The 25,572-nt window shown below is 38.5% G+C and overlaps 3 protein-coding genes across 3 annotated transcripts; all 3 read right to left on the bottom strand.

Moving 5' to 3' along the window:
* Positions 1 to 5,654: 5,654 nt before the first annotated feature.
* On the bottom strand, positions 5,655 to 9,751 carry myod1 (myogenic differentiation 1). The gene is made up of 3 exons (XM_088610995.1): positions 7,125 to 9,751; positions 6,910 to 6,988; positions 5,655 to 6,612 (listed from the first exon to the last, which is right to left on the bottom strand). The coding sequence occupies exons 1-3, from the start codon at positions 7,632 to 7,634 to the stop codon at positions 6,374 to 6,376; spliced, it is 828 nt and encodes a 275-aa protein (XP_088467121.1). The 5' UTR covers positions 7,635 to 9,751; the 3' UTR covers positions 5,655 to 6,373.
* Positions 9,752 to 12,546: 2,795 nt separating this feature from the next.
* On the bottom strand, positions 12,547 to 17,500 carry LOC148645493 (ferritin, heavy subunit). The gene is made up of 3 exons (XM_088610996.1): positions 17,032 to 17,500; positions 15,010 to 15,156; positions 12,547 to 14,130 (listed from the first exon to the last, which is right to left on the bottom strand). Exons 1-3 carry the CDS (start codon positions 17,197 to 17,199, stop codon positions 13,843 to 13,845), a joined length of 603 nt encoding a protein of 200 aa, XP_088467122.1. The 5' UTR covers positions 17,200 to 17,500; the 3' UTR covers positions 12,547 to 13,842.
* A 433-nt stretch (positions 17,501 to 17,933) lies between these two features.
* On the bottom strand, positions 17,934 to 20,359 carry LOC148645492 (myogenic factor 6-like). Its single transcript, XM_088610997.1, has 3 exons — positions 19,848 to 20,359; positions 19,080 to 19,174; positions 17,934 to 18,818 (listed from the first exon to the last, which is right to left on the bottom strand). Exons 1-2 carry the CDS (start codon positions 20,286 to 20,288, stop codon positions 19,127 to 19,129), a joined length of 489 nt encoding a protein of 162 aa, XP_088467123.1. The 5' UTR covers positions 20,289 to 20,359; the 3' UTR covers positions 17,934 to 18,818; positions 19,080 to 19,126.
* Positions 20,360 to 25,572: the final 5,213 nt, after the last annotated feature.

Below are 25,572 nucleotides of genomic sequence, written 5' to 3'. Positions count from 1 at the left end.
AACGTATATTCTAAATATTAGAGGTGGGACAGGAATGTGTCTGATTTCCTATTAAATTACCTATTGGTTTCTTATTGAATTTGTGCGTGTTTGGCTAGGCTAGGTTTGATTGATGGAGATAACGCCCAGAAAAATACCCGAGATATGCACGTTTTTTGGCAGGAAAATCTGGAGCCACTTAAAAAGGGGGTGGCCTCTGCAGTTTCCAAGTCAAAATGCGATAGGGTGTCCTCTTTCAGTCTTTGACTGCAAGGATAAGACAGCCCACCCATCGCCTCGTTTCTCAGAAACTGTTCGCACAATCTCTCCGCCAGAAAACTCACCAACATTTTTCTGGACCACGGGGGTACGGGGGGTGGGACTGTCTCTGCATGAGAAAGGAAATAAAATCAAACTTCCATTCATTTATTGAGCGAAAATTGTATATGAAACATGGCATTCCAGTACAACAGATGCACAGGTTTGGAAGTGAAAATCAATATGCACTTAAATTGCAAAGTGTTCAAGTACGGCTACATTATCACTATTTTTTTTTTCAAGTAAACAGTACGAAAAGATTTGCAAGCAACTACATGGAAAAACAGAGCACGTTACTGTTTCTCCAACGCACCTCCACTTCCTGCAAAACAACAGAAATCATCAATATTAGCTGCGGTTTCTGTTCCGAACACAGGACATCGAAATTTATTCCAGTTAGTCAAACTGTATTGACGGACACGTTCAGAAGATGAAACAGTTTTAAAAGATTTACAGCTGGAATGAAGCGCTTAGCCTGGTGTAACAGAAAATGTTCCTGATCAACAGGCTATTGAAGTACTCAGGCTTACATTTAAAGTGTGATTACCGAAGACACAACACTATCAATACAGCTACAGTGTATCGATTATATGGAAACTACCACATTGTACTTTTTTTGTTTTACAACTCCCATTCTAATTAGCATATTCTTCCGAAACAACGTAGTTAACACATTAATAATTAATAATTAATCCAAATCTTTCTAGGCTACGTGGGTTCAATTGTTGTGGTCCAAAACGGTTTCTTATGAGTCTGTATTATGCGCATTAACAAAAAACTGATCGCAGTTTTAGCCGTGTGGTCGAGTCAAAACCATTTCTGCCGTGGAGAAATCTAGTATCGCCTAGTTTGACTCTATTCTTTTTTTTTTTGACAAGGTGCATCACATTTTCCAACAACAATTTTTGGGGGTTCAGTATATATTGTACTTAATATGATACACGTAAACGAATAAAAAGGTTTATACTTGGATAATTCCAGCAGCTGAGCCAAGCATGGCCTGCCGGAAGACACCAAACTGGAAACGCAAGAACAGATGTATTTAGACGAATATTTATTTAAACGCAGAATAAATTTCAATAAGATACGTGTGAAGAAATGAATAAAACATGTTTATACTTACGTCTATACTCCCATTATTTACTGCGAATCATGTCCTGCCCAAAGACACTAAACTGAAAACACAAAACAGCAGAATTTAGAATTTAAACACCATTTCAATTGAGAAATTTTAGATGCAAGAGTAATTTTACCATGATTATAAGAACATAATCACATAACATACTCTGGAAAATAACTTAAAAACTACAATTCTAGGCAGGCTATTTTCGGTTTGGTTAAATGCACACGCTTGATTTTTTTAAAGTTCATGAAGTGTTTGAAAAAGAAAGATTAAGATAAAGAAGTATACATTCTGCCAATACAGCAGTGCCTTTACTGCTACAATAGAGCTCTTCTCCGATGTAAAAGGAACACGTTAAGTTTCCAAAGCGTTGGAAAAGAAAACCCATGGAAAAAATGCTATTTTTCTCTCAACAAAAGTACGTTTTACCCCTTCCCCCTGCGAGGCTTAGACTACATAATTATATAATTTAATCTACATTAAAGGAAAAAAATGTGGGCGTGGTCACAGACTGACGGTCCAGGTTGTTGTTTTTTCTTGGCTCCACCTGAAAACATGTGGAAGAAATCGAGGACGTTTTCAGAACCCCCAATGAGTAACAATATTCCTTTTTTCCCCACAAGGCCATATGAGTAATCGCAGTTAGTTAATTTACTCCTTATGAGTATTTGAGAGTCACAGGAATGGAATGTGAATGAAAGAATTCAGAAATAGTTCGAGTAGGTCGCTGCGTCAGCATACGTAGGCTGCAAGGGAGCAAGTAAAGGTTTATTCCATGCTGAAAAAGAGTTGAAAAGAAACAACGTTTCGGCTGTGGAGCCTTCTTCAGTTGTGTCAGCCTTCTCAGGTCACACACCTAAAGAGGGCTTACAGCCAAAACGTTGTGTTTCTTTCCTTCTCTATTCAGCATGGAATTTAGAAATATGTTGGCAAGCTGTGGGGTCTATAGTTCTTTTCAGTATCTTAATGCTGCACCAAGAAATCAGATTTTCCATCTGTGAACACTTATCATTCAGTTTCCCACCTTTGTACTTATTATTCATGCAGGTGATGTGTTACAAGAGCATGAGAAAGTTCACATGAGAGGACAGTATTTGATCCATGTAGCCCTTTTGGTGACTGCCAATATGGGCACCAACAGGCATATGTTACACTCCAGACACAACCCTCATAGCCTGCTGGGGAACATCACTATTTTTAAAATAAGTACAGAGGAGCAAAGCAATGTTTTTATAATGGGACTGCAGCACTGACTTTCTCTGTTGCGATACATCAACAGGCTGGGTATGCCGAAAGGCTTAGAAACAACATACGTCTAATAATGTTCAAGGAACATTTATTAAAGCGATGTCGTAGTGTCCCTAGAAGGCTTCTGTAGGAACCCAGCATTTTGGCTCAAGCCCAGATTGTGGTGTATGCACCTATGCACCGCACTATCAGAAATGTCCCCCCGGTGTTTCTGTGGCTTGCCGATCACCTTCCCTGCAATAGTAACTATTCTAGAAATCTTGTTAACTTCACACTTCATGCTCCGGTTCCAAGTAAAACAGTTGGAATGGCAATCTCTTGTTCTGACACGAGGCGGCGCTGTCCCTCACCAATATCGGTGTCAACATTCCCTACGACTGCAAAACCTCATCTACTGTCAGTCCTACAACGGTATGCAATATTCTACTTCGTATCAGATAAGAGCAGTTCTTCACTGAACACTTAATTTGTCTGAGTTGCCCATACAAATTCACACAGAAACGCTTAGGTTATATATCACCCTGCAACTCACAACTGGCAACCCACTGAAGCTAAGCAGGTGTGAGCCTGGTCAGTACCTGGATGGGAGACCTCCTGCTGGAAGAGGTGTTAGTGGGGCCAGCAGGGGGCGCTCACCCTGCGGTCCGTGTGGGCTAATGCCCCAGTATAGTGACGGGGACATAATACTGTAAACAGGCGCCGTCCTTCGGATGAGACGTAAAACCGAGGTCCTGACTCTCTGTGGTCATTAAAAATCCCAGGGTGTTTCTCGAAAAGAGTAAGGGTGTAACCCCGGCGTCCTGGCCAAATTTCCCGTTGGCCCTTACCAATCATGGCCTCCTAATAATCCCCCTCTATGAATTGGCTACATTACTCTGCTCTCCTCCCCACTGATAGCTGGTGTGTGGTGAGCGTTCTGGCGCACTATGGCTGCCGTCGCATCATCCAGGTGGGGCTGCACACTGGTGGTGGTGGAGGGGAGTCCCCATTACCTGTAAAGCGCTTTGAGTGGAGTGTCCAGAAAAGCGCTATATAAGTGTAAGCAATTATTATTATTATAATTATTATAATTTATTATTATTATTAGTATTATATTGCAAAGATGTGAAACAGCTTCGGTTAGACCCTAGTCTGACCGACTTGAACTACCTTGCTACCCACTTGAACCGCTTCGGTTAGACTACCCTATTACTTAGTTGCATATATAGAAATGATATAAATTGATATGCATTACCATCGTTTTGATGAATGTATGTATGCAAAACTATATTATTTGATGAACCTTGTGCTCCCTTTCTTCCTCCGTGGTCGGCTTTTCTTTCGTATAGTGATGAATATCTCACTATATGAATATAGTGCTGTAATGAAGTTGCGAAAGCATGTAGTGCATTCTGTTCTAATTATAGATCTTTTAATGGCGCCGTTTAAAATAGCACCCTCTCACTGCTAACAGAGCATTCCGCGAAACAGATATTAAAGTTTATCGTTTTACAGTGTGTTTCCAATGGGTGTGTACAGCGTTTTAGTGAAGGTTTTATCTTCGATTCCTTGCCTTTTATGCCCTATGAGACATTAAATCCTTCTTTTCACTTTACGGTGCGTTACAGTAATGGTAGTTGATCAAGTATTTTGCTGCGATTGTGCTGTTTCCCCCCTGGATAAGGGCGTCAGCTAAAATATTAATAACATAGTAAAGTATTTATATAAATGAACAAATTATTGAATTTGATGTATTTATTTTTGTGTCAATTCTATAAAACCTAAAGGTATTTCTTAAATATTAAAATGTATAGGCGCAAATAAACCTTGTAAGGGAAAACTTAATACATAAACATAATTGTTTAAATAAATGTATAATTTTATCCGTTTCAGTATTTTAGAATTAAACGTTATTTATTGAATAAATGCAAACATATTCTACACCACAGGAAATCGGCACAGAACTGTATTTCAGTTAGTGCTTTTAATATGGGCGACTTGAAATGAGATCAACTTACAGAGAGGACCGGTTTAACCCTTGTGTCCGATCAAAATAGTTTTTGTTTCTCAGTTTGTTCACGGACGCTTCGAATGTCACAATTTTGTTGTATAATTAGTGTATACAGGATTAAAATGATGTGGAATATTTAATTTTAATATTTAAATTATTTTACAATGATTAGAATATGAATTGCATACGAGTCTACGAGTTGTCTTGATAACGTTCAGTAGTTTTTTTTCTCCAAAATAGTTCTGCCTTCAGATTTGAACAGTTGATTTTCGACAGAACTGTTGCCATCACCCCTCTCAAAATGTACCGATTTCGAGGGAATATTCTTGCCATTGATGACTGCTCTTTTCCAAAGAAGGTTACTTATTAAGCTATTTTTTTATCATAATTGGAGTTTATTCGTATTTAAGCTAAAATCGAAAGAATTTGAATATTTTCTGCTTTCTATATACCTGGTTTTTTTAAGTTATTTGCTCAAGATATTCAGACAGTATAAATGTTTTTGCTACATACAAACGAATCGTTGATAAATCCTACGGAGTTCAACGGACACATAGCTTAAAGATCACTTATTCTTGTAAACCGGATGTGAAGATTAAAAATTCTTCTCGCAAAAAATGAAAAATATTGTTGTGCATGTTCACCAAAATAACAGGCGACCTATTAAAAGAATGGCGTGTAAAATCTTACTTATATAATCATATAAACACACAGTTAGCAGTACAGTATCTTTAAAATAAAATTGATGTTTTATGTACATGACAGAGTATCCCCAATCTAAACGTTTAGATATTATTTCAATTAGAATAATGTAAAAGCAATATATGTAAAAGCATTTTACATATATAAAAGCAACAAATAACGAATATACTGTCGTTTGTTCCCTACAAACAATTACCTGCCTAAATTGTTATTATTGTAAATTATTATTAGCCTAAATTGTGATTTTGTCAACAAAGAATTCACAAGGTAAAAACGATAAAACAGACCACGTCATTTATATATAAATATCCGTGTTGGTTTCTTTATTTAAACTGTGACATTCACCCAGATTTTAAGATATATAAATATAAAGTTAAAGATTTGACACAACAAACCAAGCGACTCTATAAACAAGCAACATTAAATATTTAAACATTTTAAGCAAAGCAGCTCTTATTTACAAGTATACATTACAAAAATGGTCCACATTCTCCAGATGAGTTTCGTTTTGGCTTTTTGTTTGTTTTTTTTATATAAAGTGGAAATACTTTGCGGAGATGACTTTGTTTCCGAGATGAAATGATCTAGAGCGGTACCGCTTTATAATGGCATTAATAAATGACACCGCTTATCATATCAGCCCTGATACGGATCTGTACCACATGACCCAAATCTCCTTTAGGAAAAACATGCTGTTCTATAAATACTGTTTGTTGACACAAATACATTTCTCTTCGCCAGAGTTTTCTGACGTAAGTATTCACATTTTCTTGTTAGTCTTTGACAGTGCATCTGATATAATACTGTAAATCAATCAATACTGAAATGGCATGAAAAGGGATATGTCGCCTTTAAGGCATTGGAACACCTTTCTATTAATAGGAAGAGAATGGCAACCATTCCCCGGTTTAGTCAGAAACGTGGTAACTTTGTCCACCGTCTTTAGAGGAATAATCGTTCGTTAAAGAATGTATAGTTTGTTCGTCAGTCATTTCGGGAGAAACCCGGCGCATTTATAACACTTGGTAGATGGGGTTGGGGTCGTGGGCCAGCTGAGTGCAGTTGGTGGGGGACTGGACGGGCGCCCCGGCCTCACTCAAGATGGATCCCTCTCGGGGTGACGAGGGGCTGCCTTCGCCCCCGTCCTGTGCGGGCAGCGCCGGGCATGTCGAGGTGTCTGTTGAAATGCGCTCCACGATGCTGGACAGACAATCCAAGCTGGAAATGACCGAGTTCTTACTAGTCCTGGAATCTGAAGATATAAGAAATAATTGTGACGTTGTGCTGCTAACGGAACTGATTTCACGGGATCTGAAATGTACTCATGCATAAACATCCTTCTGACTAAGTTCGTGCTTTACATATGTGTATACCTATATGCTGACATGGTCATTCTTGAGACCAGAATTCCCGTTACACTTGCTAGAAGGCCACAATAAAACATCTCAACTAATGTCAGACGATACTGTATGATTCCCAAGCCTGCTATCCCCTCCTTCTAAAGGAAAAAAAAACAGCTGCACCCAGTTGGGTCTAGCCTGACACTTACCATTTGGAGTTTCGGAAAAGTAAGCGCTGTCATAACTGTTTCTTCTCCTCGAAGTGCATGTTGGGCCGCCGAAATCCATCTGGAAGAAAGACATTTCGAAATGTTCGGCTTGCGGTACAACGCACATGAATCGCATGAAGTTTACAGTCAAACCAACGCGCCACTAAGTTACGATGGCAAATCTCACTATGTTAAAATCATTAAAATCATCTCACCATTCCATCCGAGCAGTTGGACCGGGGGCTGGACGCGTCGGAGTCCCCGCTATAGTGCTCCAGTACTGGGTAGTAGTTTTCATCCTGACCTCGGAGTAGGGATTGTAGGGACTCAATGTAGCTAATGGCGTTTCTGAGAATTTCAACCTTGGGTAGCCTCTGGTTGGGGTTTGTGGATGTGCACCTCTTCAGGGTCTCGAACGCCTCGTTCACTTTGCTCAGCCTCCTCCTCTCCCTCATCGTGGCCGCTTTCCGGCGGTCGGCGTTGGTGGTCTTCCTCTTGCAGGCTTTGCAAGCCCAGAGCAGGCATCGGCCCGCCTGGTGGTGCCCGCTGGGAGCCCGAATGTGTTCGTCTTCGTTGTGATGGTGGTCGTCCGCCTTCAGCAAGCCCACGTGAACCAGCCTGGGGTCCAGGTCTTCGAAAAAGTGCATGTCGCTGGTGTTAAAGCACGGGTCATCGTAGAAGTCGTCAGCGCTGGTGATGGGAAAAGTGATATCCGATAACTCCATGGTGAAGGGCTGATTTCTGCCTCCAGAAAACAAAACAAAAAAACAACAACAACAACGAAAAAGTTTACTTTGGCTTTTGCCTTTCTCTTCTAGGAGTAAAGTTTAACTTCAGTTCTTCAAATGTTACAAAAACAAAAACCCCGAACGCGTCTTAAATGTAGAACTTGACGTGACTTTAAAACCAAGGATGGTGAGTGCTTGTCTCCAGGACTGCCTGCTTAAAGCACCCTTTGGGTACCTGTTGCTGAGCATGTGTTTTTTGCTCTATTTATGAGGACTTGCAGCTCTTGGGCGTATCTTGGCTTTCGGACACCTCTCTGCAGTGACCAATGAGCACGGAGAGAGGCAGGGCACGGGCGAGCCTCTTGGGAGGAGTTCGCTGTTCCCCTCTCCTCTCCGGTGTCATCCTGGAGAATGTTCAGGAAAGAGAAAACACCGCGGGTGATAAGGGGATCACGCACAACTTTTGAATTTTCGTAATAAAAACATCATTTTTATCATGTTCTAGGGAGCGCATTTTTGTTAACAATCTATTCAACTCACCCCCGAGAAAATAATACATAAAGCAGAATAGACCGCTGGTGTGTTTGGATACACGAATTATTTTGCGACTCGCATAAGCTTCTGTATACTTGTTAAACTGGCCATTACGCCTTTTTATTGAAGGGTCTTTCAAAAAAAATATTTTTCTACATTATCAAGTTTAAAAGTTCACAAACTAACCTTAGAAATGCTCAGGGATAATTTTTATTATTATTTGAAGCAAATCACTGAACAGCTTTTCTTTCTTATTGCCAGACCGGGTTTATCTCACTAACGGGTTTATTTTGATACTGGAAAACATGGACGTTTCGATGTTGTCCTTTATCGTTTTAGATGGTTTTCTTTTTTATTCTAATTTCAGCCTTTAACAGCTAGTTTTCTCAGAAGGGGGTAGTTTTTCACTTATTTGAAATGTTGATCTCACTCTCTCATTTATCGTCAAATAGGTTATATACAGTATCAACTTGCTGACTGGTTTAATCGTGAATGTTTTAACTAAAATGTTTTATTCGAAAAGTTTTTTAGAAAGTGTTCTCATTACCACAAGCACCCTTGGGTTATAAAATATGCTAAACGACTACATTACTTCCTTTTAAATCGAAACCGTATTTCTTACAAGATTGATCATACATTTTTCACGGTGCCTTCTTATTTATAACTCTTTAGATTTAATTCTAATAAGCGTGTCGTTCCTGAACGGTTCTTGAGGTTTTAAATTTCATAATAACATTCCATAAATAGTTGGATATTTAAACCATATTATATTATTTTTATTAAAAGCTGAATTATTTTAATTCATTTTAACGAAGTTATTTCTGTATTATGTTTTATTGTGAAGAAAGATGCCGCATCACCAGATACAACAACCGTAGCCCTGAAGTTTCCGATGACAGCACCCTTCTGCTCTCAGGTAGTGAGTTTTATCATGCGCCACTAGATGGCAGTAAAGAGTCGAGGTAAAGCGAATAGATCGTTCCCACTTAACGCACATCTCAAGCCTACCTTACAGTATTTGTATATACGTATAAAAAAAAGGTATCTGGAAAAGTACATTCGTCCCCAAAGTTTACTTGTTTTAGCACCATATACTGTCTCATTGAAAAACAGCGAGAGAAACCTACGTTATTTCAAAGGTCCTATTTTCATTTAAAATTTTACCACGATCCGATTTTTTTTTGTTGGCCTGTAAGAAAGTGCAAGGTTCCGTGATTAAACCAACAAAAAATCACCCTAAAAAGGAATATGTGCTTTATATTTCGTTAAAGGTAGCTTTATTGTAGAATACTGTATCATCAAACATTAGAATGTAAATCGTGTTTAGCCAATTAGCTCATACACCATTCAGGGTACAAATCCATGAGTTAAATTGGGTTTAAGTTTCTTTTCCTGATTCTGTCAGGGTTCTCTTTGTTATGTACAGGTTTAAAAGCCAGGCAGGCAATTTACAGAATCCTAAAAAAATGCAAGATCTCGGGTGTATCGCCACATCTTAACGAATGTATGTAGAACAATGTATTTTTTCGTTGTATTAATTTCCTTAGGAAATACACACCTTGAAGTCGTACAATTCTATACATTTTTGGGTTCATTTCTTTACATATTACGTCTAGAAAAAATGTTAAACGATTTTATTGAAATAAAAGAGCAATCATAAAATAATAATAATAAAAGAGCAATCATAATAAGACAAAGTCTAACAGTTTATATATGAGTAAGGATTTCTTTTCATTGTGGGCATTTTTATTTCAGGACGAAAGACGGGGTTCCTAATATTCGGGTTAAATACGGAACAGCTTAGTTACAGTAAGTAGTTGTTTAGCATTAATAAGCCAATAATTATCCAATCTACAATTGAAGAAAAAAATACAAGATCTACAAAGTTCTTTATCACAACTTTAAAACTTTACAGCGATTCCACAATACAAACACAATTCAGTAACATTTTGAAAAGGTTTAATATTTATCTGAAGCCGGTGAGCGTTTAATGTCGTGTAACGAATAACCGCTTGAAGGAAAGTTTTAATCAAAACGTCGCTGCTTAATATTTCCTGGGACAATCATATTAATGCGTGTCGGGTGTTATTTTAAACAAAAGGCACCTGGTCATCTACAAATGTGCAATTAGATCTGTTTATTAGTGTTCGTGTTCGCAATTAACCGTTTCTACAGGAACACATACGTTAACACACCCATTTCTGGGAACGTAAGTGTAAGGAATTATTATTAATTAATAAGAGGTGGGAAATTTAATTAAAAAACAAGGAGAACTGTCTAGGTAGGGGCAGTCAACAACGTCTTCCGACTTAAACGCGCGGAACCGGTATACAAACGGATATCGCAGTGAACAGAGGACAGGAAAGAGGGGTAGTTTGCTGTATACTGTAGTGCAGTCTCAAGTCCCATTGTTTGGCATCAAGTAGTACTTAAAGCACTTGATAACACTTATTGTAGTATTATTTTTTTAATGAACCCCTCTATAATAGTTTAGCGCTTTGAAATTGTAATTATTAGTAGTAATAACAGTTAGAATTCAGTGTAATCGGTTCTGCAGAGGAAATAAGGACTTTTAAACAAAAGATACAAACAAGCTCATTAACAATAAATTTATCAGTACCACCTCTATGAATAAAACAGTTTTATTATAATATTATTACACCCCAAAATGAATATTTTTAAAATGCGAATGAATAAAAGCTGTTGCGAGATTCTCGCAACCATTTATATGGTTTTACTAAAAAAAACTAGATAAAGAACAAGGAACTTTTGATTTAAACGGTATTAAGATGCAATAACCCACTCGCTCGATGTCATTAACAGAGCCTGGATTAAGGAGCATTCGGATTATTTGATACTTTTTTATCACTATAATTGTGTTGAATGCAAGATTTAAGGAAAATCACATCTGACTTTAGTAAAACACGACAGTGTACCTAGTCAATATCTTTACGTCTACGGCAATAGAAGCCATACAGTATGCTCATGTTCTGTTAATGTTTATATCGCATTGTCTGTGAGCGAATAAAACCCATAAAGCTGTCTTCTGTTCTGAATACGCTTTGTAACATAAAAGCATTTAGAAAGACTAACATTTCACAGTTGTATCCAGTCTCTGATTGTTTTTTTTTACATATTTAAATAGATGTAATACTAGCTACTGCATTTAATCACCATTGCTTCATCAAAGACCCAAGCTTTCTTTCACGCGGTTGAACCTATGCAATATTTGTAGTCTTGGTCATCCTTTTCTATCTGTCCGTCATAATCCTACATACAAAAAAATCAACAGAAATTAATCTTTTAGGATTGCTTTTCAGTTTTCAGTTAGAACTAAAAATGACGTATTTGTTGGGCTATAAGTTAGTTGTTGATCCAAGAATTTCATTCACCCGTCTCTCAAAATAAGACGGAGTATCGGCTCCATCAACATAGCTGGGTAGTTTGTTCCATACCCCCACACCCCTTTGTCTAAAGGAGCGCTTCCTGCTCCCTGTTTTAGAAGTACTTAAACTCTTTCTGAAAAGAAAGTATGATTTTACAGGCTGTAGATATAGGCTAGATATTTTTCACTAAAAGTAGCTATTCTACCAGGTGTAACAAAGTATTCACCTTAAGTGGCAGTTTTTACACTCACAGCCTATTGACCTACTAACAGCCTAATTAAATTCAATTTGCCATCCTATGGGAATTGTAAAGTTTGTCCCTAACATCAATATGCTAATTTTGTGTGTAATATGATCGGGACATGCCCGTTGCTTGCCGGGATAGACTCCAGCTCCCCGTGACCCTGATGGCTAAGGAAGTGGGTGGATGATTAAGAAAGAGTCCGACGTTTTCCACTTCACAGTTTTGGCACAAAGGTTCTGGTCTAAAATCACCATATTGTGATAAACCTTGTTTTTTACCAAGAAGCCCATTGTCCTAGCTGCCCAGGATGAGCCGAGGGGGATGATCAGTGTTCTTGGGACAGGGGGTACCATGTGAAATTTAGACAGATGTTTTCAAATCTTTGAAAATCTGTTTAAAAACTTGAACATCATTTTCTTAATCTCTCATTAAAGTGCAACAATTCAGTATTCTGAAGCTACTACTGTACTTTCAGATTTATCCCAGATAAAATACTATTCACTTCTTTCATGGGTATGAAATGCTTTTATCCAAAACTAAACTTAAATGTTTGTGCTGGTAATATACGTTGCTTTATGTCTCCAACTCCTCTTCAGCCGTGTACTTATAGTAAATCTCCATCTCCTTTACTCTAGTTAGTAGCATCAAGATACAAGAAGCTTCATACACACATAGGACTGTAAGTATGTGAATGATAGTATGGAAATAAATAAAGGTTAAAGCAAGATCCTACAACCACACCAGGTTTTAAAGTACTTTCATATCCTTTTTATTTTTTTTTAAAAGTGAAAGACAAACAAGACTTGAAAAGATGACCAACTGTTTTCCTGTTCCAAACACAACTGTACCATTGTATCGTGCTCAGAGGTAGGAAACCTGCTTATTTGCAGATCAAACATTATAGTGTTTTAACTTACAATAGTTTAATCCAGCCCTGTAAAATGAGGAATTCTTCCCCGATCAATAACAAAAATAATTTAAATGTTTGCTTTTTGCTCAAAAATGTGAGTGATAATGTTTGCATCAAAGGCAGAAAATGACAAAAATGCTTGAAACAGGAAAGAAATGAAAAGTTTTCCCTTCCACCTCTCACGCACCACAACCCACACACAACATGTGCTGTAAACTGTAGTTTTCAGAGCAGAAAACCTATATGAGTGTTACAAGTCAGAGAACATTTACTCAGTTGTTACAATTGGTATTGGTAGCTCATTGACCTGGGTATCTAGACTTTTATTAAAAGATTTCTTAAGTAATACGTACAAAAATATTTCTTAAAAGGAGCCAGGAATGTCCCCTGAAAGGGTTTCTTTGGTCAGGTTCCCTTCCATGTCGGAAAAGAATACGAACACTTGTTTTTTTTTTTCAAAAGCTTATACTGAAATATCAACTCAATAAAATCAATTGGTTTTCACAAAGGAGTTATTTTAGAAAAGCTGACAATGAAGGTTGAACCAATTTGCAGGAACCGCTTAACACAGGATTAAAAACACACTGTTGAACTCCAGTTGTGCTGAACGTGCACACTTCTTACCTTTCCCAATGGGAACAGTGTCGACTGTCGAAGTGCTGGTGAACATGCAGTGGCCTTGGGCAGTGTTTCTCAACCTTTTCCGTCCCATAGCACACTTGCAAAAAGATAACGCGTTTGTGGCACACTGCCCCCTAACCTGCATGCACATACGTGTCACTGACCCAAGCACATTTCAGTGTTCAATCAGAGCTGGTCTAGAAGTACATCGGTACAATTCTTGCTCAGCTGCTCTCAGATATTCTGTTTCTTTAATCTTCATCAGACTTGAGAAACATAATTTGCACCTCACAAGGTTCCACACCTGTTAATGGCTGAAGGCAGCCCATCGTTGAGAAACCCTGCCCTAGGATACTGACATGGCTTAAAGGTTGTTGCCCTACAAAGTAAAGATGTTCTAAACTAACTGTTTATAGTCTAAACTAAGATGTTCACAAACTAGAAACAAAAGACTGAAGGCAAACAGAATTGTTAGGAAAGGGGTTTTAGGCGAGCAAGACTTTGGAGAGTTCAGAGATTTGTCAGCTCTTTCTGGAGCTGGTCAATCAGGTACTCCCCGAAACCTGTTTCATCCTTACAGCCCACCCTCCTGGCATTAGTCAGGAGGGCGCCCACCACTTCGATCTTGCCAATGGCTGGTGTGACGAAACGCTTCTTGACCACGCTGGCTGTGTGAGGGTCTCCACTTTGCCTGCTCTGTTGACAGAGCTCCGTCAGGATTCTGGCCACCTCCTTCCACTGTGCCAGCATCAGTTCCAGGGCCTGCAGAACGCTGCCCACCGCCTCGCACCCCGGTTTCTGCCAGAGACAATGCAGAGCGCCAGTTTAGAGATTCATGTCGCATTAACTGGGAGCTCTCGAGGGGATGTTTTATTATACTGAGCACAGTTCAGTGAACAAGATTTTGTTTTTGGCTTTATATATTCTAATTAGGGAACAGGCATTTAAATGTATTCTCTCCTTCCTGCTATTTCTAAATCATTCTGCACAATAGTCATAAACAAGATTACATTCTAAAATAGAGAAACTGGCTCTATGCAGTGAATTTAAAACCTATGTAATAAACTTATATGTAGTGCCCTTGAAAGCGATCTCAAAGTTATTCGGCTATAGTGTGTCATCTGAATGTTCTTTTGCAGTCGAATACTTCAAAGTGTTCTGACAACAAGGACAGAGCACATTATTCTCAGATCTTAAGTCTTTAAAGGATAACAAGGTGTCTCAAATTGCTGATGACGGACTCTTGCTTTACCTCAGGATCAATTTAACATGAATTGTAACAGCAGGGGAAAAAGACAATACACAGTGCTACAGCAAGAACTTACTGTACATCTGGTGGTACAATTAAAGTAACCGTCCTTCTGTACATGCATTCATCTCCCCAGTTCTCCAGAACTCAGATGTAATGTCAACTCTGACAAGTATTACCGCTATAACCCCTGAAAAGTTCATATTTACCCCCTTTTTTCTCTTCCTTTGACTTGAGTGATTTATTTAATCAAAGATGAGCTCAAACACTGCAGTTCAATGTTCTGTTTTTTTAAAACACTTGCATATTAACGTTTTTATCGTTCATTTTATGCAAGTACATATTTAAAACTGCACCAGTTGACCTGGCTGTGTATGAGGAATCCTGACCATGCTATGGTACAGCAGCTGTAAGGGCCAGGCCCGTACCTGGATGTCTTTATTGCAGTACTGTCCTCCGCGCTCTCGCAGGTATTCAAGCAGAGACTCTGCTTCCTTCTGCTCCTGCTCAGCTTCCTGGTGGAAAAATGCTGCTATTCTTGGTAAAGCAATATCATCCCGTTCAAACAGTTTCGCCTGTCAGAAACAAAAAACAGCGATATTGATCGTGTTTCAAGTAGGTGGCTGCGTCAGCATGTGTAGGCTGCAAAGGAACAGGCAGCGGGTTTATTCCTGCTGAAAAGAGAAGAAAGGAAACACAATGTTCTACAGGTGTGATATTGATAATGTCAGCTTTCTCTATTCTGAAACAATAAACATCCTATAAATATGCTAAATTCAACTTTTTATTTGGACATTTAATAAGACAGTAACTTCTGTAGTGATTTCCTGCACATAACCCACAAATATTTCTACAAAGCTATACAATATGATCAAAAACAAAATGCAATAACTCTTTATATTTATTTATTTTAAAAAATAATATATTTATTTAGATATTCTCAATATACTTATTGCTGGACAGCCAGGGTCCTTCAATCTCAATGGAACTTGTTGATAATTTGTAATTGTTCTCCATGGTTTATGCTATATTCCATTTATTTTAGTATAAACATAATACCGTCTGTAATGTAGTCTATGCCTTCATTTTTATTGCATAAGGATGGGTACATCTCTGAACATTTTCAGCAGAACACTGCTTATTTGACACTTGTAGTGAACACACTTTTTTTTTTTAAGTGCAACAGGGAAGACCTGCCCCTGGAACACCAAGTTTACCAAAATTCCTAACGTTTACATCTGAAAATCCAGCATATGTATATGCTGACCCAACAGTTGTGTTTTTGAAGATAAATTATTTGTTTAAAAAGTGTTTATCAAAATCTAGAATTAACTCAAAGCAAAGAAAACTGGAATAAATCTTGCATGTTGGATGAAAAGCCCTCGGTTCGATACTAGAACTAACGGACTGAAATACCAGCTGCTGGAAGATGGAAGGAACATTCGCTAAAAGTTTCATTTAATAACCCAGTATTAGATTAAGTGCAGCATAAGGTATGAGTGTGAAACAGAAGTGAAAAAAGTGCTCATCTCAGTCTGAAGGAAGCCCTTGTGAGCAGTATGATGAATGGTGATTCATCTGAGACTGGGAAAAACTCTGAGATATTAGAAGTGATGTTGTATTGGGATGCCACAGTTTTCTAAAAGATAACATATTCTCTGGTGAAGTGGATGATTGTGGCCAAGTTCATTCCAGTGCTCTTACCCTTTTGTCTTTGAATATTAAGCCCAAAACCCTGTTAGTATTGTTACTGTGTTTTTTTGGGGGGTAGGTTTTAATTTTGTAACAGTTCTCTATTTCCTGTAACAACGTCTGCTGCATAGATATGCTACTATCCTGCAACACACGTTCTCTAGACTGTGGGTCTTTCTTGGAAGTGAAGGGCTGTGCAAAAGTTAGTTATTTGTAAATTTATAATGGGCTATCGTGCCCTTTTAAGTGCAATTACAAATCATACTTCATTGTAAAAGTTTTGGAAGCGTGACTCCCAGAAAGTTTACACAAAACATTGTGATTTACCGCAAATTAATCATACTTAATTAATACAATACTTAAAACTGTGGCATCCCAATAAAACATCACTTCTAATATCTCAGAGTTCTTCCCAGTGAGATTAAAACACCTGTACTTTTTTGGATTTTTTGGATCTGGATTGCTTTTTTCATCATGTTTTTGAACTGTATGAAACATTTTTTTAAAAAAATGTATTAAAATATACGAACAACTTAAAAAAGGTTACTTACAATACATTTATAAGGGTATATTTATAGTTTATAAGCAGCGCGCAGTATTGTTATAGATGAAGTGATAAATGCATTGGCTTTGTAGTCTAATTGGTAAATGTGTAATAACTCAAACCTCAATACCTCTTTTTGATAAGGAACAGAGAGAGGCTCTCAGAATAAAATACATACAGTATCGTTCACGAAGACCAGCTTGTTTCGCCTTACCAGGGCTTGAAGTCGATAAGCAACCGCCATCAGCACCGTTATAACGCCGCACAAACTTTCCTCAACTACCAAGGGGAAGTTGTGCTTCACCCGGGTCCCGGTGAGCGTCCGGTGGGCCGTGCAGACAGGCAAGGTTAGTTTGAGCCGTTTGCCTGCAGGTTCCGACATTTTATCAAAACTGTCGCTTAAAAATAAAATCGCGGAAAACGGAATCTACTGCAGATGATTTCACTGGAGCATGACGACTGAGTATTTGGCGGAATGTTGTCATGTAGCAATCCCGGTAATTTTATAGGTTGTGAAAGAAAAAAAGTGGAGCAACTGCCTGCTCCGCAGTTAAATTTAGACTCTACAAGAAGGCGTATAATCCAGTTCTCTTCCCGTTCAGCTACTTTGTTCATCCGGTGCATTTGAGCTACAGGTTTTGAACTTTCCAAATTAGGTTACACATCAACGATCAAAAAGTTATGATAAAACTGGACGTTTGTAATACAGTTGTGACTGTTGATTGTGGCGTACTGACACGTAACGTGTTACTGCACACCTGAATTATAGACGTCACCAAAAGCGCACCCCCTGTGCAGTAATATCTTTTTAAACACTGTTTATGCACTTTGTCCGCGTATGTGCACGGACCTCGCCGCTTTTTTACCTAGAAAAAAACCACTTTTCACACTCACTGTAAGGTCATTCATTTTAGGACGAGAGCTTCCACATATAATATTTATCGGGGCCGAATATCCTGTACTATAAAACTATAATACTGGTGACTTTTTCAATATGCATCGTAAATGTCCTGATAGTAGATGATCTTAACTCGTGCAATGAGTGAAAGGCATACATTAGCACACATACAAACTTGTTTTTCCCCCCAATTACCTTGGAAAAAATAACATGAATCGTTATCGTTAAATTATTTATTTTAAACAACCATACATACCTACAAGTGGCAAAGTATGGGCTTTAGGTTTCCAGCACAAGTTAAATTTACTCAAGTATTACAAACTGACATAAGGTTTCTGCAACTTTTGTAAGGACGACTATATAAGGTAGAAAAAGTCACTGACAGCAAAACTTATATTGATTAGAAATGCTATTTTCTATCTCCGAGGGAAATGACAACTTTAATAGCTTGGTACTATTGTAAAAGCGATCTGTTCAGAGAGAATGTGAAGAGATCATAGTATTAATTTATTATGCAAATATTTGGTATACAATATATGACTTTACTAATGTACACATTTAACACATTATACAGTAACTTAGAACAACATATTCATTGACCAAGTTGTAATTACACTATATCTGTGTGAAGATCTGTGCTTCTGAATTGAATACATTGAGAAAACAAAGTTTAAACTGATTGAGAATTGCCGAGGAAAAAAAACAACAACAGACATTGCAGTTACATCAGAGTGCAGTTGCCAAACAGAACAGTTCTTTGGTCATATGAGTGTTTTGGGGGAATGATTCAGTACTCATTTGTAATATTGAAACCGCACGTTCATTTTTTCCCTCTGGATCATAGAAGTAAACCATTTTACATCTGAGATGAGCAAAGCGGTGCTCAACTTTGATTGAACCATGCGGTAACTGAAGTATTTCCCAGCGATAAGCATCTGTTTTTCCAGCTCCAGTAGACACGTGTTACGTTATTATTGCCTGGTGTGTATTGTGAAGTCCTGAGTGTGAAAGACGGTGCTCTTTTGCCACGTGCCACTTGTCCAGAGCCTTCCCCCCGTCTTCCTGCTTTCCTCTGTGGATAACACACTGGAGGACGGCCAGTCCTGCGGACGAGCAAAAAGGTCAGGTCCAGACATTTGCCCGACAACATTACCAGCAAACTGCACATACGTCTCTTAGTGCTTTTGGAGTTTCTGCATAGTGAATGAAAATGTATCATCAGTCTAGTCTTGTAGCAAACGTTTTTTGTTTCTCAGCATATGACAAATACTGAATCTTACATGAACATAATCTAGAAAAAGACACTCAGACAGTTAGAAAAGCACTGAATAGGAGATCATACTGTATGTCTTTCCCTTCTGCACCTTGTCTTTGTCCTCAGAGTGAGCAGATGTAGCGTCTTGTCTTGACTCTAGTATGGAACACTGTGGTGGTGGGACTGGTCAGCACAGCACTCAGGCTCATAGAAAACGAAAACAGAAAAGAGGAGAGAGGTTTGGACCAGCTAGCTTTGCAGGCTGAATTGTCACATTTAGTATAGGAAATTAAGCCTAGTAAACTGTTTAGTCTAAGCAATAGTGTATCTCATAAATAAATAAAAACGATCATTTTAAGACCTGCTGTGGTATATAATCATAAATCACAGCAAATCTACATAGTAGAATTGTTTAAACTGCAGCATAAGCTAACAAAGAGCATAGGAACATACCAAAATCTGAAGCATCAAATGCAAAGCTTTATATCAGGAAAACCAAAAGAAAAAAAAATATAGCAGTTATCTACAGTAAATCAGTTGTAGTGCATCATCATTCATTGAAGTACTTTTTACCATTGCATTTTAGGGATAGTACAGATTTAACTGAGTATATATGTGAATTCCTTTACTTGTTGGATTAAGATATGCTAAGTTGTATAAGATATACAATCTTTATAATTGATGTACTTATTTTTGGATTTTAAGTTTGTTTAAATGTTTTTTTTTTCTGAAAACAGGGCTAGCTGTCAAAAAGAGAGAGTGCATTACATCTGGGGGGAAGTTTAGAAAGTGTCCGAAATGAAAACTGCAAGGTCATCATATTTTCTTGTCTGTTTGGGATAGCTGGAAGAAAAACAATAATAAAGAGATTCCCTACTTGAGGGCCGCAGTGGCAGGTGGCTATTCTGCTGCCGGGCACAGCTCCCTGTTCCCTCGCAGCTCCCAGGAGAGACTGTAGCCTCATTATGTGCTGTATGGCGTGGCGAAGAATCTCCACCTTGGACAGCCTCCGTTTGGGGTTTGGCACCGTCTTTTGCTTCAGAGCTTCGAAAGCCTCGTTGACCCTTTTCAGCCTCTTCCTCTCCCTCAGAGTGGCAGCCCTCCTGCGGTCTGTCTGGGAGGGCCTTCTCTTATAGACCCCGCAGGCCCACACCACGCACTGCCTCTCTGAGAGTCCGGGCCGGGGAGAGGGGCCAATGTGTTCTTCTGTTGGACTGTTCATTCTAGAGCAGACCTGGGGTTCTGCCTCGTCACCCCCACTCTCTTTGCTGGTTGTTACATGCCGCTCATTAGCGCAGACAAAATGGGGATGCTGCATTTTCCCCTCCAGTGAAATGCAGGTTCTGGAACCAGCTGTCACTGTGCAGAGATCTTTTGGGAGACGGTGCTTCTACTTCATTGCTGTTTTTTTTTATGTGTGGCTCTGCCTCTCCCCCCACCCCCACCCCCCATCTTTGTTACTGTTGTGGAAAAGATTTCGATCTTAAATGCCTTTACAAAAGCAGTGGCAAAATTGAACTCACAGCTTTATATATAGAAGCTTGTGAAACTCAATACAAGTGTCCTTTTACTTCAAACTGGTTTTTATTGGCACATTTCCATCTACTGGATGGGCATCCAGCTCACTGTACAACATAAGTCCACAGCTACAGAGGAATCTACTACTGAACAACTGTTGGGGATTTGCGTTCCTATGGACTTTGTGGTGTCCTTTAATAAATTCTTTGTTGGGGGTTTCTTACGTCTTTCATTGTGGCAAGTGTTGCTCAGGGGACGTGAATATGTTCATCGGATGCTGCTTATCATGTTCTTACCATGGATTTTGAAGCACCCTGTGAAAAAATGGTGCGCTCTTTGAACTTCTGTGTTGCTGTATTATGTTTCTTTCTGGTTTCCTAGCAACCTGTTTGTGACGTTGGTCCTGGAGAGTCCATGGAAGATGCCACGGCAGAGGCCGCCAACATAGCCCCATCCCATCGGAGTGGAGTCAGAACACAAATGTCCCAGATCATTTTCAGAGTGTTTCAGAGTGTTTACAATCACAACATGGGGAGGGACCATAGGTCTTCTTCAGGCATTTTAACAGGTAGAAGTTACCTCTTTTTGTCAGGTCTCTGTACTTAGTACAGATAGTAAAGTTTGACGAGCAAGCTTGGGATCGTGTAACGTAATGAGCACAGGAAAGACGTAATTGTGAACATCACGGTCTATTATATTTTATTTTTTACTCCCAAAATTCCATTCTGTCCATATAGTCTGTGGTTGAATGTGCCAGTTAAACCCCCTGATAATTTGGTCCTCTTTAAATGTCTGTGCTAAAATGTTTCAGAGAACAGTAACTAATTTGTATTTTCAATAGATGTGTTTTTTTTCATTTCTTGAGATCACTGTAGGAAGTAACCACAGACACTATTAAATTGATGTGGTAGGTTAATGACTTAAATTCTTCTTCAATTAAGGCTTAATGCTTAATTGCTTATTTGGCTTTGATCACAGCTAGAAGCAGGAAGTGTTCCTTTATTAAACGGAGCAAAGCAGTGTGCAGGCCTTTTAATGCAAAAGGAGCAGACAAAACAATGGAGTCCGATGACCCAAACAAAATCACCTTTTCAGCCAAACAGCTCATGGCCTGGGGTCCTCATGTAGTTCAGACATTTCACTGAACCGCTCAGTCATGTGATCTGCAGGGACATGGATTTGGATTTGTAACACCCCCTTTGCATAGTCCTGTAACTCAGAAATGGCAATCCATCATGTGTTGTTCCTCAAAGATCATTCATATGGGTTTATTTGATGAGTTCTGAAAATTTCAAATGTAGTTAGAAGTAAAAAAACTCATTCATTAGTCGCAGCTCTTAGCTGTACCTTTCTGAGAGAGAAATCCTGAACAGATGTGTAAGAGCTCTGCACATGACGTGTGGAGGAGAGACCTACTGGCAAAGTGGCAACCTTGGTGGACATGGGATGTCATTCTTCACACCTGCTTCAGAGCGTAACGACAGCAAACTGCCTTAACCCTAGCCACTACAACACCAGCATTGTGCTGTGACACAGGCTGGGCAGAGATTACATTACACACTGATTAGAGCTTCAGTTACACCCCCTTAGCGTGGACAATGGGGGATCAGAGCAGTGGACATGAGAGTTTTAACATGCCTTGTGCCTGAGGAGCAAAAGGGATTACTAATGAAACAGCCAATTGCAAGCCATCCAAGAGCCACTTAACTGTTCTGACTGAAAATCCCAGCTTTTAGTTTGAACTGCTCAGTGTTGCAGTGACAGTCGCCTTCATTGGGATAAATACTGGCTTTAAGTCTTCTGCATACTTAGTTATGCAGATTTGTATCACCGTGTCTGTTCAAAAGTTAATGTCTGAACTGAGTCTTTGTAGGTTTATAGAAGCAACACAATTTATTGACAAATATGCATGAACATGAGCTTCTGATTTCCATTATCTTACAAATGGAAGTGATTAGTGTGAGGTATACTGAAGTATTGTTATTGTATTAATACATCCTGAACTGAATAATTAAATAAGAAGTACAGAAAGACGTAAAACACATATGCTGTATTTGACTATTTGCATTAGCACCTCAATTTTAAATTTTACAGCAACACGTGACTGGCCATCTTGTGCCTGTTGCTTGCTGGGTTAGGCTCCAGCTCCTCTGCAACCCCAAATTGGAAGAAGTGGTTAGAAAAGTTAGTTGGAGTTCCAATACATTGACATGCTTGGGTCTAGGAAACACCGGTATACTATGTCAGGTCATGTGCTTGTTACTGACATTTCTCTTCTGACTAAGACTTGCTGGGATCTAGATATGAACAGTCACTCAAGTCCGCCTCATCCAAGTCCTGCGATGCTTGGCCATTGGCCATTTGAGAACTGTATTCTGATAGGAGCTACCCACGTGTTGGGTAGTGATACAGCCTAGATTTGAACTGGCAGCTCCAGGGGCACAGGACACATGCTGATTTTTATCTTTGTTGTTTACTCTTCTATTTTTAGACAATAGGGATGAAATATTTTGAGATTGCATTTGTTAGATTTATTTTTCTTTATAATGCAAAACAAATATTTGATAATGAGGTGTTAGGTGGGTGAGTCCCATAACAACTTGCCATAGCAATTTCAATAACCAGTGTCTCTTATGTGCTAAAATAAGGATCTAATTGTGGTAAATCATTACAGCCATGTGGCTATTTTTTGAAACCGTTAAGCTCTTCCCGCAGAGATAATTCAGTTTTTAGCCCTTTGTTAATGCTCGGTATGCCAGTCTTGGAATGCTCCACAGTAATTTTAATTCCTGTCTAGTGCCGCCATATGTATCTAAATATAATAAAGGTATTGTGTTTTATGCATGTAGCGATTTATATATTACTGATAATGTGAATGTTGATAAGAAGGATTGTGACACTATGTTTTACTACCTTAGATAATCACCATTGTATAAAAATGGGAGTCCGGTAACATATGTCAGTGTCCATCTTCCATACAGAAACGACAAAAGTGAAAGGTTCATTAGGCAAACAGACAGCCTTACTCAGTATTTACTATAGAAAAGCCTATCTGGTGATTAAATTGGCAACAGATTGGTGGAAATAAATTAAAACAAGATTGGACGTATGATTGTCTAGACTAGATTAAAATTTTTGCATCAGTGCATGATAAGAAATAACATAGGAGACACTTATTTTCTTCAGCAAAAAAAATCTGCTTTACATTTTTAACTAATTCTTCAAACGGTATTTAAGTGAATTAAATAAAATATATTTGAATGAGAAAAATATTTTTTGCCTAACTACATCACCCTTGGAACATTTTTGATCGCTTTAAAAAATGCTTTTGGAGAAAACATGCTTTCAAAGCTCCCATACCTGTCAGTTTGTTGGACTCTGATGGGATTTTGGCACCAGTTCCTTGGCAATGGGAGATGTAGGAATCTGCCCACAATACCCTGGCTTCCTCCAAGAAATGACTCGATGAGCCGCTAACTTCCAAATGTGGCTACATGGCCACCTCTCATTTGTACTCTTTCTTATGTTTTTATGTTTATAATTTAAATGGTTTCTCTGTGGTCAGGGTTGTCTGTAGTCTTAGTGAGGAACGCCAATGCGTGTATGGATGATTGTATACTGCACGGAAACATAAACTATTGTGTACTGTTACTTTAGCAAAAGTTTGTAGGGCTGTAACCTCTGTTTTAAATCGTATCCCTGCAATGCAACAATGAAAGGTGTGGTATTTCAGCATATTGTAAGAGATTAAAGCATGCACATCTGTTTCCCTCTGCAGCTCTCAGCCTTTCATTCAAGCCATCTAACTCCCAAGTGTTGAAGTCCACTCCACTCAGTACTGTTTGACAAACCTAAATTAGGCTAAAAGCATAGATTCTTTGAAAACTGAAACTAGAACCCAAGCTAGTGGAAGTGATTTATAGGGTAAAAAAAGGAACATTTCGTGTCGGAATAAAGTTTTCAGTACCTTCCCTATCTTCCTAGAGTTTTTGAAGAGAAAATGCATTATCGCCCATTCAGAAAGTGGATTTTTGGTTGTTTAATTGAAAGGGAGGCGGAGAAAAACAATCTTTTCTGGGTACTCGCCAAATTATTGAAGTTCTCATTCATCAGCAGATCCTTTTTAATGACAATGTTGAGAAGGCTGCCTGTGGTTGAAAGTGCAGCTGGGAAAGAGATCAATAGGGCTTTGCTGTTACCGAGGCCAACAGCTGTTTAATGGTGATATTCTGTAATGTCATCAGCAGACCTGAACTCAGCTCAGTGCCTTGCTAATTGTACTCAAAATGAGAAAAGAGAATTCATTATCAGAGCTAAATGGGATTTTATTCTTTTTTCTAGTTTCGTTAAATGCATATCAATAAAATTTTGCTGCTGGGTTCTGCTTTGCTTGATTGGCTTTCTTTGGAATGTGGAATCTGAGGGTTTCCTCAGAAGTTTTAGTCAGGGTTTTGTGCTGAAAGCCAAACAGGCCGCACTCTCCTTGTGAAAGCATGACAAATAAACAGAATGCTTCAAAAATTAAAGAACAATTTAACTTCAAAGATCAATTTGCTCCTCTCTGTTTAAAATCTGGGAATTCAGTTTATGTAATAAAAAAAGGAAATGTTTTTTTAATCCGTTTCAGCAGCTTTAAGAGCTTATCCATTTTAAATTTACAGTATTTTACCTACAGTAACAACTTTACATATACATGGTAATGGGCCTTGTGTTGTGTTGAAATGCTTACATTGGTATCTTGGTTTAACCTGTGATTGAAGAAGAGTTTCCTAATGGATTATTTTAATTTATAACTGAAACCTGTTTGTCCCAGAAATAATTAGAAATGTATAAGTGACATAATGCACTTTGAGACGAATCAAAGATTTACCTTCTCACAATGTAAGTGAGATTTGTCTTTTTGGAATAAAATTACAGCGTTAACTTGTTTTGCTTCATGTATCATTTCCTTAGCTGCAAACACAACAAAAGTAATCATCTCACAATGTTATAAATATATTTGAACCCATATAGTCCTTTGAAGAAGAGCACATTTCCTCAGATGGGTTTTGAAATGCTGCTGTGCATCACTATTAAGGCTGACA

The sequence above is a fragment of the Lepisosteus platostomus genome, chromosome 18 (genome assembly GCF_059453375.1).
Source record: "Lepisosteus platostomus isolate fLepPlt1 chromosome 18, fLepPlt1.hap1, whole genome shotgun sequence".
Taxonomy (NCBI): Eukaryota; Metazoa; Chordata; class Actinopteri; order Semionotiformes; family Lepisosteidae; genus Lepisosteus; species Lepisosteus platostomus.
This window is presented reverse-complemented; position numbering and strand designations above follow the sequence as displayed.